Source organism: Apodemus sylvaticus, chromosome 13 (assembly GCF_947179515.1).
Source record: "Apodemus sylvaticus chromosome 13, mApoSyl1.1, whole genome shotgun sequence".
In the NCBI taxonomy this organism is placed as follows: domain Eukaryota; kingdom Metazoa; phylum Chordata; class Mammalia; order Rodentia; family Muridae; genus Apodemus; species Apodemus sylvaticus.
Genome location: NC_067484.1, coordinates 39,660,273 through 39,675,949, shown reverse-complemented (window position 1 = coordinate 39,675,949; position 15,677 = coordinate 39,660,273). Strand labels below are relative to the sequence as shown.

The following is a 15,677-nucleotide window of genomic DNA, read 5'->3' as shown; positions in this document are numbered from 1 at the left end:
ACCTGTTCAATCTGCACAATGTGGCTTGTGTGTATGCGTTTTCAGGGCTGACTGCCTGTTTATTTCACTTGTGAAAACAAGGATGTATAGTGCATGAACACAACGAATGTGAACACTTGAAGGACCTTCTGTATAAAGAATGCAAAGGTAAGGAATAAATGTTAAGCCGGTATAAGCATCTGAGGTCTTTCAGTTCTCAGTGGGTGTCACGTTTCAATGGAATTAAAGCTCAGTGAACCTCATTGCAGGTGAAATGACCTGCACTTTCCTTAGTGAGTGTTTGAATTCCACATCTCTTTTGGCATCTATTACTAGGCTAAGCATGCCAACCAATCAAGAGATTCAGTTATGACAGATATCAACATTGCCATATTCTCCCAAATTTCTCTATATTGTCAGTGTTATAATCATGGCATCTAAAATTCAGCACATTGCTGAAGAATAACTGCTACTTACATTTAAAGGTGTGCTGCATAGGAATAATGCAAGAAGTCGTAAATTGTGTGTTTCTGTAGCATTCATTGCTCATTAATTCTGTCACTTTATGTTTCTAGTCATGTCAAATTGCTTTCATAGTTTATTTACCTAGCTAATGTGAGCAACTTTCTTTTACGTGTGAGAAATGGAAGCCCTTGTAGGCATCCTCTATGGGGTTCTAAATAAAATGTATATCTTCTAAAAAATCTTTTTTTCAAGGAAAAAGAAATTCCATACCAACACAGTTTTTTCCATCTGTGGTTAATTCAAAGCCAGCATTACAAATGCACTGGAAACTTCCATCTGTGTTCACGCATCGGCCATTTTTACACAGAACTCCATTCTGGATACACTCATCAATATCTGACAAGAGTAAAGAGAGCCGAACAGTCTTTCTTTGTTGTGCTTGTTGAAGAAAACAGTAAGATAATGCATGCACTTGGAAATATTCACTGTAGTTTTACAGGTGACATCTAGGATTATGCTGATTCCTAATCCTAGCAGTATCCTCACCTCTCACTAGCTTTTTCTTTTGGGATAGAAAATGTAAGCATGTTCCTTTTCCTTACCTGATGGCAGGTGAAGAGGGAAAGACAGAGAAAGGACCATGAGGCGCAGTGAGCCTAAGAGCAGGTAGAAGGAGGCCAGAATTATTGAGGCAGCTGTTTTTTGGCACAGTGGGCAAAGGCCTTAAAGTCAGAACTCAAGGCTGGGTCAGTGAAGGAAACAGGAATTCCCAGCTTCAGACACAATACAAGGACAACTGCTGGGGAAGGTCCATTCAGGCACCTAACTGTGCCTGAATGAACAGGAAATGAAAAACAAGTGACTCTGTCTGGTAAAGGCATTCTGAGATGCATCAGCAGTGAGGCAGGGTTTGGATGATGTTGGTGGATGAAACAATGAGACTGAATACAGACAAGGAACAATTCGGTGCTGGGTTGTGAGTACGGCTCAGAAAAAAAAACAAAAAAAAAAAAACCAAAAAAAACAAAAACCAGTAGTTGAAAATGACTCTAAATCTTAAGCTCAGTGAACAGAAAAGCTGCAATGCTGTCATTATTTGGAGAAAGGAAGCAGTGCTATATAGGCAAAGAAAGCAGACTAAAAGATTTTGGAGCCAGATACGACACCATCCGGGTTATACATGCACACGGTGCTTATGTTTAAAGGGAGGTTCTCCAAGAGCGTCATAAAACAAATCTACAATGTAACAGTGCTTGAGTAATCCGGGTCTCATTTTAACAAGGTTCCTTTAACGTCAACAGCCTTGCTGAGTCTATTTCACAGAACCAGTTTCCGCGCACCACCCCTGTCTCACCGATGCATGCTTGCTTCGTAGGAGTCCTCTGGAATCCAGTGTGACATTTACAGTAATAGGATCCAGGTGTGTTAACACAGTCTCCATTACTGCAAGGATTTGATGTGCATTCATCGACATCTGTGAGCAGCAAAAGAAACCATTACGGACGTCACTCAATTTGCAGAAATGTTTGTTTAAAGTGCATTTAGCCTCCCAAACTTGAGAGAAGGCCAGGCCGTGGTAATAGTCTAAATAGCAGAGTATTTATAAATGAATGAAAATTCCTTTCCTCAAATACACACAGAGTCCAATTTGAAGATTTACAAAAATAATGCTTATTGGAAAGTACTAGCGAATTTGCTTTAATCAGGGAATAATGATTTTTTTTTGTCCCAGCTGGAATAAGGCCCAGTGATTAAGGGCACAGGCCTCGAAAAGCAATGACTGTGAGTTCTAACAGAGGACAGCACTCAGCAGCTACAGCAATCTAGGCAAGTTAATAGCCTAAGGCCTTGGACGATATCATGTGAACAATGGATGGTTTCTAAAGACACACACACACACACACACACACACACACACACACACACACACTACATGTGGTCAATACTGTTAGTTTTAAATAAAGGAATTGATGAACTATGGGCTTTCTTTGTTACTTTGCTGCAAACTCGTTTATATATATACAACTAGATATATTCACCGAGGCTTTATTTTGTAGACACTAACATAAAATATACAGACAACAAAAACCAATTAAATAGTGATTCTTTCCCCCATTAACCTCAGATCTCCTAAGAGTCTTAAAATTGGCACTGAGGATTTTTTTTTCACAGAAAATAAAATTTGATGCAATTATTATCTGATCTAAAACCAGGGAAAGTTGGAAGTTTTCATGTAAGGTCTCCTTAGGTGTAGTTAAAGGTGAATCCATTACATTGGGTGCATAAAACCAAAGACTAGACTCAATAAATCAGACCAGGTAAATCCCGGTAAAATCACTCTGCCAGTGTACACTGAACCTCTCTTTTCTTAGAAATGCCCACTAAATAATATTTTGAATGCTGGCAAGTTCCAAAGGCTCCTGTACTGGTTTCTAAATGTATAATCTCAGGTACATGTAGAAACCGTTAGCATTAGAATTTTAGCTAAACTGGAGAAAAGAACAATGCAGTCAACCCAGGGTGACCATGCTAATAAACAGATTGCTCCTCTCACAGATGTTCCTGCCAGAGGGGCTGTGCTCTCTCAAACACACCAGCCTCATTTATATAAACTTTCAGAGGGAGTGCAATTAAACCCTCTCTTAGAAAGGGAGGGGAAGCAAAATAAAACCTCAAGGTGAATACAATTAAGACAGCAAAGTCTAACAGGATTAAGTGCCTTTTCAATTCATCCCAGGGCCCTTCCAGCCCATTAAGACTCACTTACGTTGACACTTTTGGTTGATACCATCAATTCTACTGAGCCAAAGGAATGGAGCAAAATGGGGAAGAGAGAGTTCAGAGCATTAGCAAACACATCAGGTACAATCTGCACACTTTTGACTAAGAAACTGCGCCTTTGCTTTGTGCTGCTAAAAGCTACCTCAGTGATCTAGACGTACACCATTGAAGCCCAACAATTAAAAGTGATTCATAGGTGCATCTTGTTGTAAAAGCCCAGTGTAAAACTGTGTTTAAATGAAGACTCTAAGAGAGCAAGTACCCAGACTCCTCCTGCCAGGTAACCTGTCTAAGGAGCCAAGGAAAAAGGGAAGAATCTACAGTGTCACCCAGCATGCATTTCTCTCTAAAGAACCCACCCCCATGGCTTCCTGTAGCCATGACGTCTCTTCTCTATCACGTGCCTCACATTCCAGTACAAATTCCAGTGCAAAGCAATCACATCTATCTTAAAGGAACAGAGATAAGCAACCGTTATAGTCACTATGCTTTTGGTTTTCTTTTTTCTTTCTATGATTCCATTAAGGACTCGGTAGTGTTAAGCACAGTTCATGGGAATCTTAAGACTCCGAAAACAAATAAAAAGAATTGTGAAAATATTGATTATTAAAGTTATTAAGATTCCAGACATCACGAGTTTAAAAATTTATCCTTGGAAAATATTATGTATGTAATATATAATTACATCAGCTGATAAACTGCTTAACTTTAAGAATTTTAAGAGCTCTGTATTACTCATGGCAGGAGAGGAATGCATCTATTTCCTATTGTCCCACGATAAATGATATGAAGTAAAATGATGTTAACAATAGTGTGCATGAGACATGCACTAGGCATTGCAGAACTTTATGTTAAGAGGAGAACAAGAAAAGAGGAGAAATAAGGAAATGTAACTGTTCTCAGGCCTTAAGGAGTAATTCTTCTTGAAGTAAGGATCAAATTCTGTTTCTCTTGCTTTTGTTGTTTGTTTGTTTTATTTTGTTTATTTTGTTTTTAATGTTTAACATAGTGATTCCCTTATGCCTTAGCAAGCATATGACAAAAGTTCTCAAATAAAAGTCAGTTTACCCCTCCTTAAAACACAGGCACCGGGCGGTGGTGGCGCACGCCTATAATCCCAGCACTCTGGAAGGCAGGGGCAGGCGGATTTCTAAGTTCAAGGCCAGCCTGGTCTACAGAGTGAGTTCTAGGACAGCCAGGGCTACACAGAGAAACCCTGTCTCGAAAAAATAAAACAAACAAACAACAACAACAAAATACCACAGGCACATTTTAAGTAGGTACAACTTTTATCCTGAGTACTAGAGTAAGTTTTTTTTTTTAAAGTAATTATTTCTTCCTCATGAACTCAAAATGGTTAAAAGCTGACACCGGTATGAAAGACCGATTTTTTTTTTCTGAATATGGGCTTCAGAATTAAGCTATGGCTGTGAATTATAATAGTGTGAAGGAGAATCCTGGTGAGGTTTCATTGCTGAAAGACTGAATGATGAGATCTAACCTAAAACGCAACCATGTATAAACTGGGCAAACTGCAGAAACTCTGGGTTTCGCTAACATATTAAGTCATGCAGATATACTGTCTTCACACCACATTAGGCAAAAGTAATAGGAAAAAGAACAAGAACCCTTCCTTCCTTCCTAGAGCCTAAAATATCAGGTCCTACAATGTTGAACTTATCAAACTCAACTCCAGGGCAACTTGGATGTTGTCTATATACCATCTTTTGGTGGCATGAGCAACAGTCATGCCAATGGTTGCTGCAGAATGAAGTTCAAGGAGTGGCCTCTGCAAAGGTAAGTCAGCTGGGAGAAACCAAAGCCTTCAGTGAGCCTCTTTGGCATCTGAAGGCATGAGTCTAATTTTGGACAAGTAAATACACCTTTGACTAGTATATAAAAGTATGGCCAACTTCTTTAGGACTTCAGCCTTGGTAAGGCAAAATGGGGAGTCTATACAGTATATGGAGGTGTAATTTTCAGTATCTGTACAACAACATATGAGAGAAGCATGTGCTTCTCTCTAGTGGTTCAGAACTTGAGCAGGGACAGGGAGATGTACTTAGTGTGGCTTTTTTAAAAGTCCAAGAAAATTCAGATTTATCAAGAGACCATGATCCCAACTACTGTAGAGCCTGCTTCTGAACTAGAGATCACACATTGAATTCCATTTTACTATCATGTCACCATCCATAACTCTAAATCCAAAAGATAGAATTTAGAAACCCATACCTTCTAAGACTACATTTTGGTTTGTGAGAAGATGGCTTATAGGCAGATATGGTGGCACACACTAGTTCATACACGGTTCAGGGCAAAGTTGGAGAGTCTCTATAATAACTAGTCTCAGGTCTGGTTTATGGTCTCATGGAAGTCACTGGTATGTCAGGGACACAATTGAATTTCTTTTTCATGGTGCTGGAGAGCTGGTTAAGAGCACTGGCTACTTTTCCAGAGGACCCAAGGTCAATTCCTAGCACCCACATGGCAGCTCACAACTGTCTGCCTGTAACTCTAGTTCCAGGGGACCTGACACCCTCACACAGACATGCAGGCAGAACCCTAATGCATATACAAATAAATAAATCTTTCTAAATTATTGTTTCATAATCACTTGATGCCACTGCCTTTTTCACTGTGGGGACATTTTCAATGATACAGGACAAACAATGCTTTGAGCACAAATACCTGAGCGCAAATGACAGTCACATTACCAAGGACACACCAGGCAGCGGTGCAAAAAAAAAGCCATGTTCAGCAAAGGGCTTCATTTGACAGTAAAAACTTAACCATGCTAAACCCTGACCTGTGCATGTGCTTTCGATAATCCCCAATGAAAGCGACGCATGTTACACACCGTTGCTGACTGAAATACCATAGGTGCCTCAGAAACGAATTGGTGTAGCACTCTCCTGTAAGCCATGTTTTATCACAGAATGCTATTTTTACAGCATGAGCTGACATGCAAATTACAGTTCTTCAAATGTGTGAATTTGTCAGTTTCTTGAAGAAGAAAAAACAAGAACTTGTCTCTCCCTCTAAGGAAATAAAAAAAAAAAGTCTAGTTGACCCTAAAGCGAAAATCCAGACTTAAAATATAACGTGCATTGCTTTCATTAGAGATTTTAGAAAGTGCATTAGCAGGTCAGGGTTTACTATGTAAGTTTTTACTGTGGCAAAATTAAAAAAAGAAAACTGCCAATTTTCTAAAAGTATAACAGAGCTTCTAATGAGAATGAAGATGATAATATCTAATATGTGGGGGTTTGGAATTTTTTCTGTTCATTTTTTGTTTGTTTTGAAAAAACACATTGATATATTTTATTCATTTATTTTTTAAAGGTTTATTTATTTATCTATCTATCTATATATTTATTTATTGTATGTGAGTACACTGTGGCTATCTTCTGAAAAACCAGAAGAGGGCATCAGATCCCATTGCAGATGGTTGAGACCACCATGTAGATGTTGGGAATTGAACTCAGAACCTCTGGAAGAGCAGTCAGAGCTCTTAATCACTGGGCCATCTCTTCAGACCCTGTTTTTATTTTTTAGAATAATGGTGAATCTTGATTGTAGACTCACTTGTAACACAGGGAGCCATTGTTTCTCCAGCGACAGTCAACGCACATTACAAAATTCACTCAAAGCACACAACAGACTCAGCACAACACAAAGGGTTTGTTGATGTTTCCATGTTACAGATATACTCTGTGCATCACCACTCACTGGTTTTGAAGGGAAAAGCAGAAAAGATCCACGTCTACATGAAAACCTACAAGATGTCCTCTCCTTTCTCAAATATTTTATTTATAGGGATTTTTATGACTAAAAATTCAGGTTATTATACAGCCCAGCTAAAAAAATGTTTACCAAGCTGACTAATACAGCCACAGAGAATATAGCTTTTTTATTTTTTGCTTTAGCAGTACACTTTATTTTAGAACATGAAGTTTTTACACATGCACATGGTACTTAAATTGTTATACAATATTTATATTGTTATTTAAATTAGCTTTTAAAAAAAGATGTATTTATTATTATGTGTAAGTACACTGTAGCTGTCTTTAGATACACCAGAAGAGGGCGTCAGATCTCATTATGAATGGTTGTGAGCCACCATGTAGTTGCTGGGATTTGAACTCAGGACCTTCGGGAGGGCAGTCAGTTCTCTTAACCACCATCTCACCAGTCCTAGCTTTATATTTTTATTCTTATACTAAATTATATGTATGTGTGTGTATGTCTGTGTGAATGTATGCCACCTGTGAATGCATGCCTGAATAGACTGTCAGATCCACTGGAACTGAAGTTACAGCCAACTGTGAGCTACTTGACAAGGGTCCTGGGCACCAAATGCAGGCCCTCTGCAAAAGCAGGAAGTACTGTTAATTGCTAAGCCATCTCTCTAGCTTCTGTCATTATATTTTAAAACATTTTATTTATGGTTATTCTCTCTGTGTGTGCATTCGTGTATGCAGATGTGTGTAGAGACCAGAGGTTGAACATCCTTGCCTTACAATTATTCTCCATTGATAATTATTCTTACTGAATCTGGACATCACTGACAGGGTAGACCAGTTGGCCAGCATGTCCCAGGACTCTTCCTGTGTCTGCTTCCCCATTGCTGTGATTACAAACACATACTTCTCTGTTTCTTATGCACATGTCAGGGGGTTTTAACTCTTCATGCGTACACAGTTAACATGTCATCAGCTGAACTATCCCTCTGTATTTGTTAGATACAGCCCTTCAGTACCTAAGAAGTTAAATAATTGTTGGCTGTGGTGGTGTAGTCCTTTAATCTCAGCACTTAGAGGGCAGCAGAGGCAGGTGAATTTCTGAGTTCAAAGCCATTCTGGTCTGCATTGTTAGGACAGTTAGGGCTACAAAGAGAGACCCTGTCTTTAAAAAAAAAGCCCCTCCCCATCAATATCCCAAAACAGAACAAAACAACTCCAAAAAAACCCCAAAAAGCAAAAGACCAACCAACCAACCAAACTAAACCAAAACAACAATTATGAAAAACAAAACACACACAAAGGAAAGAGGAGGAGAAGGAAGAAGCAGAGAAAGACAAAGGATGAAGAAGTAGAAGTTACTGTTTACAGTCAGTCGTGTAGTCAGACTCAGTACTTTTTAAGACTTTAAACAAGCCTAGGACTAAAATATTTAAATATTTATAGTTGGCCGTCCATTGTCACCTTGAATGAATTGAATGAATATTGTTTTCTAAATACCTTCACTTTAAAATTTTAATTCCTATCAAGGAAAAGCCACTCTATAAAGGAAGGGGAGACAGAAATTACCTTTAGAAAAAGAGGGGATGGGGAATTCTTGATGGGCTTTAGGTCCCAGGATACAGAGAGTGGCATACACACCAGGAAACCAGCGCAGGAATTCCTTTTACTTCCGCAGACCTTAAACATTTGTATTCAGTCCCCACCCCTTTTTTAATGGTCATAGTTATCTGAAGAGGAAGAAGCCTTACAGAATGTGAACTTACCTATACAATCTCCATTAGCATCCTGCTTGTAGCCCATGTTACATTCGCATCTGTAGCTAGAAACAGTAGGTATGCAACGTCCATTCAAACACAGATTGGCATGGTGCTTACAGATGTCTATGGTCTGGTTGAGAATTGCTATGGAAAATTATAACAAAGCATACTTGGTCATTTAAACATGCATTATATACTCAAACTGATTTTTTTTAGAAGTTTAAAAGAAATCAGTTAAATTTGTATCAGAAGCCTGCATTCCTCTCTGTATTTTATTAAATTATATTTTTCAATTTGGAGGTTTATGTATATATATATATATATATATATATTTCTCATAGTCATTCTCTGTTACCCTCACATTTTTATTAAACTTTAATATGGAAGATCTTAAAAATAAATACTTGAGGCACATGGCCTCAAGTTGCATTTGTAAGTCACACATCTGGAAACTTTGCTTGTGTCTTTTTGAAAAATTTCAAGAATGTTCTCCTATACATTTGTTTGAGCACTTTCAATTTTTCTCCTTTGGAACTTGTTGAATATTTAGATGTAGCAAATAGGCAGTATGCCAGAAAGAATAAACATAGCACTGTGGGACATTATTAAATATTATTATCAAGAACAGTGCTTTTAAAGAGTGGGCTTAAATGTCAAGCAAACAGGCACCAATTCTGCTCTGAAGCCCACGGTTCTCAATTTCAAGCAATTTGACAGCAATGGCAAAGCATGGGGTTAGAGAGGATGTGTACTGTATAATACTGGGAGAGGCACGGAGTGGGGCTTTCTTTCTCTCACTTGAGACATGGTCTTGGGATATAATCCAAGCAGTATATGAGTGGAGCAGTGAAATAGGCCAGATGAACTTCACCAAGACCCCAAACAATGCTTTGCAGTGATGTCATCTAGAGCAGACATTCTTGGATTTGCATTTGTATTTTGAAAGAGCCTAGGTCATACATTTGTTCCAATTTATCAAAAAGTGTGAAATTGATACAACGCTTTCTTACCAACAGTTTTTTAATTAATATTCACACACACACACACACACAGAGAAGAGAGAGAGAGAGAGAGAGAGAGAGAGAGAGAGAAGTGTTAGCTAATATAATATCAAGGCTGAGAACTCAAGAATCTACAGGAAATGTGATCGCTTACTTAGTCCTGTGATGATGGGTCCCTGGCCCCCGGCTCCTACTCCAGCTCCCCCAACCCCAGGAGAAAAGCCATTGCCTCCCGGGATGGGGAGGAAGCCTGTTCCTCCTGGGCCATAGCCATTGCCATTGCCCCCAGTGCCTCCAGGTCTAGACACCGAGCTCCCGGGGATGCCACCCATCGGAAGGCCATCCAGGCACAGTCTACGATATTCTTCTGTAAGGGAAGAAAGTTTGGTTAAGCACAAATAGTGTTCTTGTCGCATTGTAAAAGTAGTTGTCAAGGATTGTTTCTAGCTCACTTGTTCTTTACAACATGAATAAAGAGGTTATTCTGCTATTAAGTGTTTTCAGTGCTGTATAGTAATAAGAACAAGGTATAGGTATTTCAGAAATATTTAAAGCTTACGGTCCTCATTATTTTAACCAAGTTACAAAAACAAAGAGTCCTTTGTCTGAATCTTTTCTACTGTACACTCTGAGTATAACTCATAAAATTCCAGACGTAAGTATGAAGAAAAGGAATTTACTTGAGAGCAGGTGAAAAGCTTTGGGTAACTCAGTCTACATGTTTGGTTTCACTTGAATTCTCATCAGTATTATGTCTACACAAATTTTATGTCTGTTTTATTCATTTTTAAGGAGTTATAAATTAATACATGTGCAGAATAATGTTTTAAAATGAGTTTTGGTAGTAAATGTATTCAGGCAGCCTTCAAATTCTTTAGTTGCATAAGTATGAAAACTAAGTAAAAAGAAGCAACTACCATATTTTCTTAATTATTCATGGGATTAGGACAGTATATTAGAGATCAAACTTGGTAGTATATTCTGGCTTCATGATTTTGAGAGAATGAAGAATGTATCTCATTTTTTCCTATAATAAAGATAACAAAAATATCAACATATTTGTTTTGGAAACTCTAATCAAACTTTACAATTCATGCTATAGATAGCAAGAGGAACTTCCTAAGGGGATTTTTTCCAATAAAAACTTATTTATAATGCACAGGATATGAGAGGGATATATTAATTCTCATGGTCGTGAGAAAGGAAAGAAAATATTGTAAAGGATTGCTGCACTGGAAGCTAATGGTCATCCGAAATAAGCATCTGACCTGCCTCCAAGTAGAACGGTGAAGGGCATCACGGTTTTTGATTTTTTTTTTTTAAACTCTGTTGGTGCCAAGGAGAGAGTGGCCTGCCACTCACCAGAACCTCTGACAGGACAGGCCTCAGGAATGGTCCCAATGCCCCAGCAACGGCCGGGCTCACAACAGCACTGAGCTTTTGCCATTCTGCCTGGGAGTTCTTGTGCACACCGGCCGTTCACCAGGCCCGAGAAGCATGTCCCAGTTCTCTGATCTGAAGATGTAAAGGAAGCACAGAAGACACAGCAGAATTACCTCCAGGTCTTACAGCAATCATTTCCCATGTTAGGCAAAAAGAGGAGAGGTGAATTCTACTGGCTTAATCATTTTTTATACCAGTTCATTCCTTTGTCTCTTAATTCTTAAACATCTGATCATTGCTTTACTCCTTTATTCTGCAAAGGTTCCTTTGATTAGTGATTCTATGTCCTGTTCCTTGGATATGAAAGTGAAAGGCATATAAATCTGAGGCAAGCTTCCTTTGACAAGTCAAACAGGTCTGGAGCTCAAGCAACTGAACCCTGGTCTCTATAATCCTATTCCAGCTTAATCAAAATACTTTTTGAAACTGAGAGTTGGTGGGTAGGGTTGTGCTATGAAGCTGAGGCTGGCCTAGAGCTTACAATCTAGCTCATACCAGCATCAAATTTGACCCACGTGTCCTGAGGTCTGCCACTGATATATCTATGTAGCGATTTGCATTGCAACCATGTCTAACGAACATGCTGATTTAAAGATCAATCAGAAGCCCCCTGAGATACTGATGTCTGACCCCACACTTAAACCCTGGCAATAACTGCAAAGGCAGCTTACAAGGGAAGAAGAGAATGAGTTACAGCCTTATGAAGAACAGGGTGCCATCTGACTTAAGAAGAGGAGGTTGACTTTAGAAACCAGTCTGGCGGTTCCTCAGAAAACTAGGCATGACACTTCCTGAGGACCCTGGTATACCACTACTGGGCATTTATCCAGAGGATTCTTCAGCATGCAATAAGGACACATGCTCCACTATGTTCATAGCAGCCCTATTTGTAGTAGCCAGAAGCTGGAAAGAACCCAGGTGTCCTTCAACGGAGGAATGGATACAAAAAATGTGGTATATCTACACAATGGAGTACTATTCAGCCATTAGAAACAATGAATTCATGAAATTCTTAGACAAATGGATGGAGCTGGAGAACATCATACTAAGTGAGGTAACACAGTCTCAAAAGATCAATCATGGTATGCACTCACTGATAAGTGGATATTAGCCTAGAAACTTTGAATACCCAAGACATAATCCACAAATTACATGATGTCCAAAAAGAATGGAGGAGTGGCCCCTGGTTCTGGAAAGACTCAGTGCAAGAGTATAGGGGAATTCCAGAACTGGGAAGCAGGAAGGGGTAGATGGAGGAACAGGGGGAGGGAAGAGGGCTTATGGGACTTGCGGGGAGTGGGGACCCAGAAAAGGGGAAATCATTTGAAATGTAAATAAAAAATATATCAATTAAAAAAATGAAAAATAAAAAAAAGGAGAGGAGGTTGTTATCCTAGGAGCCTTAAGGTAATTGGGATTTGAATGCCGTGTTGTGAAGGTTTGCGGATGGTTTCAATTAGACAAAAGATAGTGCCTGACATTTTTTAGGATGATGACTATAAGAAGAGATGGAAGAGCAACAAGAGGAGACAGAGGATGTTGAGGAGAGCAATGGTCTTGACTAGAGTAGAAGTAAGAACTGTGTTACAAAGAGCACTTGGCAGGCACGTTTGAAGACAGGCCTAGTGGGAAATCATTTACATGCTGGATGTAAGAGAAAGAGTGTTGGAGATTTCCTGAGTTTTGACTTGGACTGCTCAGATGGCAATGGATAGTAAATAATCAGGCTGCAGGGATACCAGGCACGGCTCCTCTGTACTCCACAATACACTTAGGATGTTAAATAAATGAGCTTGGAACCCAGGGAACACGCAAGGCGAATGTGTGTGTCTGGGAGTTGCCAGCGCACATACAGAATCTAAAACTACAAGGTTGCATGAGGTGTTTTGCAAGAACTCAGGGTAGCAAAGGAAGTCAGATGGGAAGGAAAGCGAGGTGATGACCCCAAAAGGCATCGGTGAGGTTGGCAATACTGCTGTGGTAAAGCCTTGGTACACTACCTGAAGGATTTAGGGTAGGAAATTTACAATGATCAGATTTGAATCTGATAGAGGGCAGGTACCCTGTCAACTAAATTGAGAATCAGAATGGTAGAAAACACAGGAAGAAAAATTGTAATGGTAACAAAAGACTCTCAATTCTAAATCACACAGGAATAAAAAAAATAAATAAATCATAGCAAACTTGATATACAACTACCTTTCTTTTAATAAATGAAGTTAACTATGTACTATTGAAACATGATTGAGATCCTTTGTCGAACAAAAAGAAGCAAGCCCCAGGGTTATGACAGACAGCCGAGGCAGCCCGGGGTTATGACACACAGCCGAGGCAGCCCGGGGTTATGATGGACAGCTGAGGTACCCCAGGGTTATGACAGACAGCCGAGGCAGCCCGGGGTTATGACAGACAGCCGAGGCAGCCCGGGGTTATGACAGACAGCCGAGGCAGCCCAGGGTTATGACAGACAGCTGAGGCAGCCCGGGGTTATGACAGACAGCCGAGGCAGCTCTCAAGCTTACTGCCCAGAGCAGCTTCAAACTTAACCATCCTTCTCTGGTCTCTCAAGTGCTCAGATCATGGATGTACGCCAGCACGCCTGCTCATTCACTGCCATTTTTTCCACGATCATAAGAAGATCTGGACAATATGCAAGAGCCTCATGCCTCACACCCGTGACGGCAACAGAGAGAAAGAATTAGCGTTCTCCAGGAATAAGCTTCCTGATGGTTTATACAGACCTGAATGGTCAGTCTTAAACACAAGTAAATACAAACAACACTAAATGGACTGTAAGTTACACACACACACACACACACACACACACACAGAGAGAGAGAGAGAGAGAGAGAGAGAGAGAGAGACATGCACACACACACAAACATGCACACACACACAGACACACAAGTATTTAACAATATTAATTAAAGTAACAGAGACAATCAACCTGATTGGAGCATAGGAGGAGTTGGAAAGAGGGATAGGAATGGTATAAATACAGTACTCATAAAATATTTTTTAAATTTAAATTAAAAAATTATGGCAGATAATCCCAGTAATGGATACAGCTGGCATTCCTGGCTCTAATTACACAGTCTAACATAAATACATTATTTCCCCCAAATGGTCCATAGCATTCTCAGACTGCTTCCAACCCAGCAGGAAAGAGATGAGCCGTCTTGCAGATGAGTAAGTTGTACAATGCCTCCTCTCACTTACAGCAGACATTCAGCTTACTCTAAAGCAAAGCACAGAACTGGCCACAGGCATCCCACTTGAAGCCACAGGAGACACTAAAACTCTTAGAGGAGCTGAGTTTGTAGCTCTGAGTGACTTCTTGGGTCGATTTCTATTGTAAAGTGAGTCATGGGAACACATTTAAGAACTTTCATTCTGGGGACCAAAGGATCATATTCTTAGCTCTGCTTGATTGCTGTGCGTCTCAGGAACAAGATGTAAATTAAGATAAGAAAGCCCCGAACTCTTAAGAATAATCCCCCATACTATAGCATCCAACCAGTGCATCAAGATAAGATGAAACTGTGAAATTTAGAAAGGCTTCTGCACTAAGGCGCTTGTAGCATGTTTGAAAACAAAATCAAAATCACAGCCTTGAGTCAAGAGACTTAGATTTACTTCCATAACTGTATTTAATATTTCTTATTCATAGATCAGAGCTGGTGGGAAAATGAAATAAAACAAGCTTTTTTTTTTTTTTTTTTTTTTTTTGCTGTTATTGCTGTTGTTGTTTTGCCAACCAAGTAGTAGATTATCTACCAGAAATATCCCTCGTAATGAAATTATCCTGAAAACCATGACGATGTATGGATAAAAATCACTCTGCTTCCCACGAAAAGCAAGATTAAAAACGGGGTTGGGGGGGGCCAAAAAAAAAAACCATGGAGGCAAGAGATTTGGGAAGTCTGTGTGTAACCTTTGGTTCACTTTTCAGCTTCTAATAAAGTACAGATACATCAAGCCTCTGCTACAGTTTCACAAGGCTCAAAATAAACAAAAGAAAATGTCCAAATCCTACCCACCACAGTGTAAAGAGGCGCCTCAAAGAACAGTGGCCTGAGGGCGTTAGTGACCTAGGGAGCAGAGCGCACAATGCCCATCTCTAAGCTGCCTCAGCATGGAGAAAGGGAGGAGCTGCCTGAAGATATTATAGCCATAGGCTCTTCCCATCTAAACAGCTTTGACACTGCAACTCACACCAGACTTCTGCTTTGAAAATTTTCAAGGAAATACAGTTTCTCAGGTAAAGATGCACCATACAAGTAGACAAAGTTAACCCAAGTAGAGGCCAACATGGAGAAATCTCAGAGGAGATCCACGGACTTCAAAGGAAAGAGTAGTAACGGTAAAGGGATCCATTGGAAGCAGTGAAGAAAAGGGAGCTGAATAAATAGTGGGTTTGATATCAGAATGACCACATCAACCTGACACGTAGGGACCATTTAAAATCATTCACAGTTAAAGATTAATTAGTACCTAAATTGTTTTTA

The 15,677-nt window shown here is 39.6% G+C and overlaps 1 protein-coding gene across 1 annotated transcript in view; it reads right to left on the bottom strand.

The window, feature by feature from the left end:
• Fbn2 (fibrillin 2) overlaps positions 1 to 15,677 on the bottom strand; it is a 213,492-nt gene that overhangs the window by 97,058 nt on the left and 100,757 nt on the right. The window contains exons 9-13 of the mRNA XM_052155291.1: positions 11,089 to 11,241; positions 9,881 to 10,093; positions 8,732 to 8,869; positions 1,799 to 1,918; positions 715 to 840 (exon numbers count right to left, since the gene is read on the bottom strand). Of these exons, the coding sequence (XP_052011251.1) occupies positions 715 to 840; positions 1,799 to 1,918; positions 8,732 to 8,869; positions 9,881 to 10,093; positions 11,089 to 11,241 (750 nt within the window). The remainder of the gene's footprint in view (positions 1 to 714; positions 841 to 1,798; positions 1,919 to 8,731; positions 8,870 to 9,880; positions 10,094 to 11,088; positions 11,242 to 15,677) is intronic.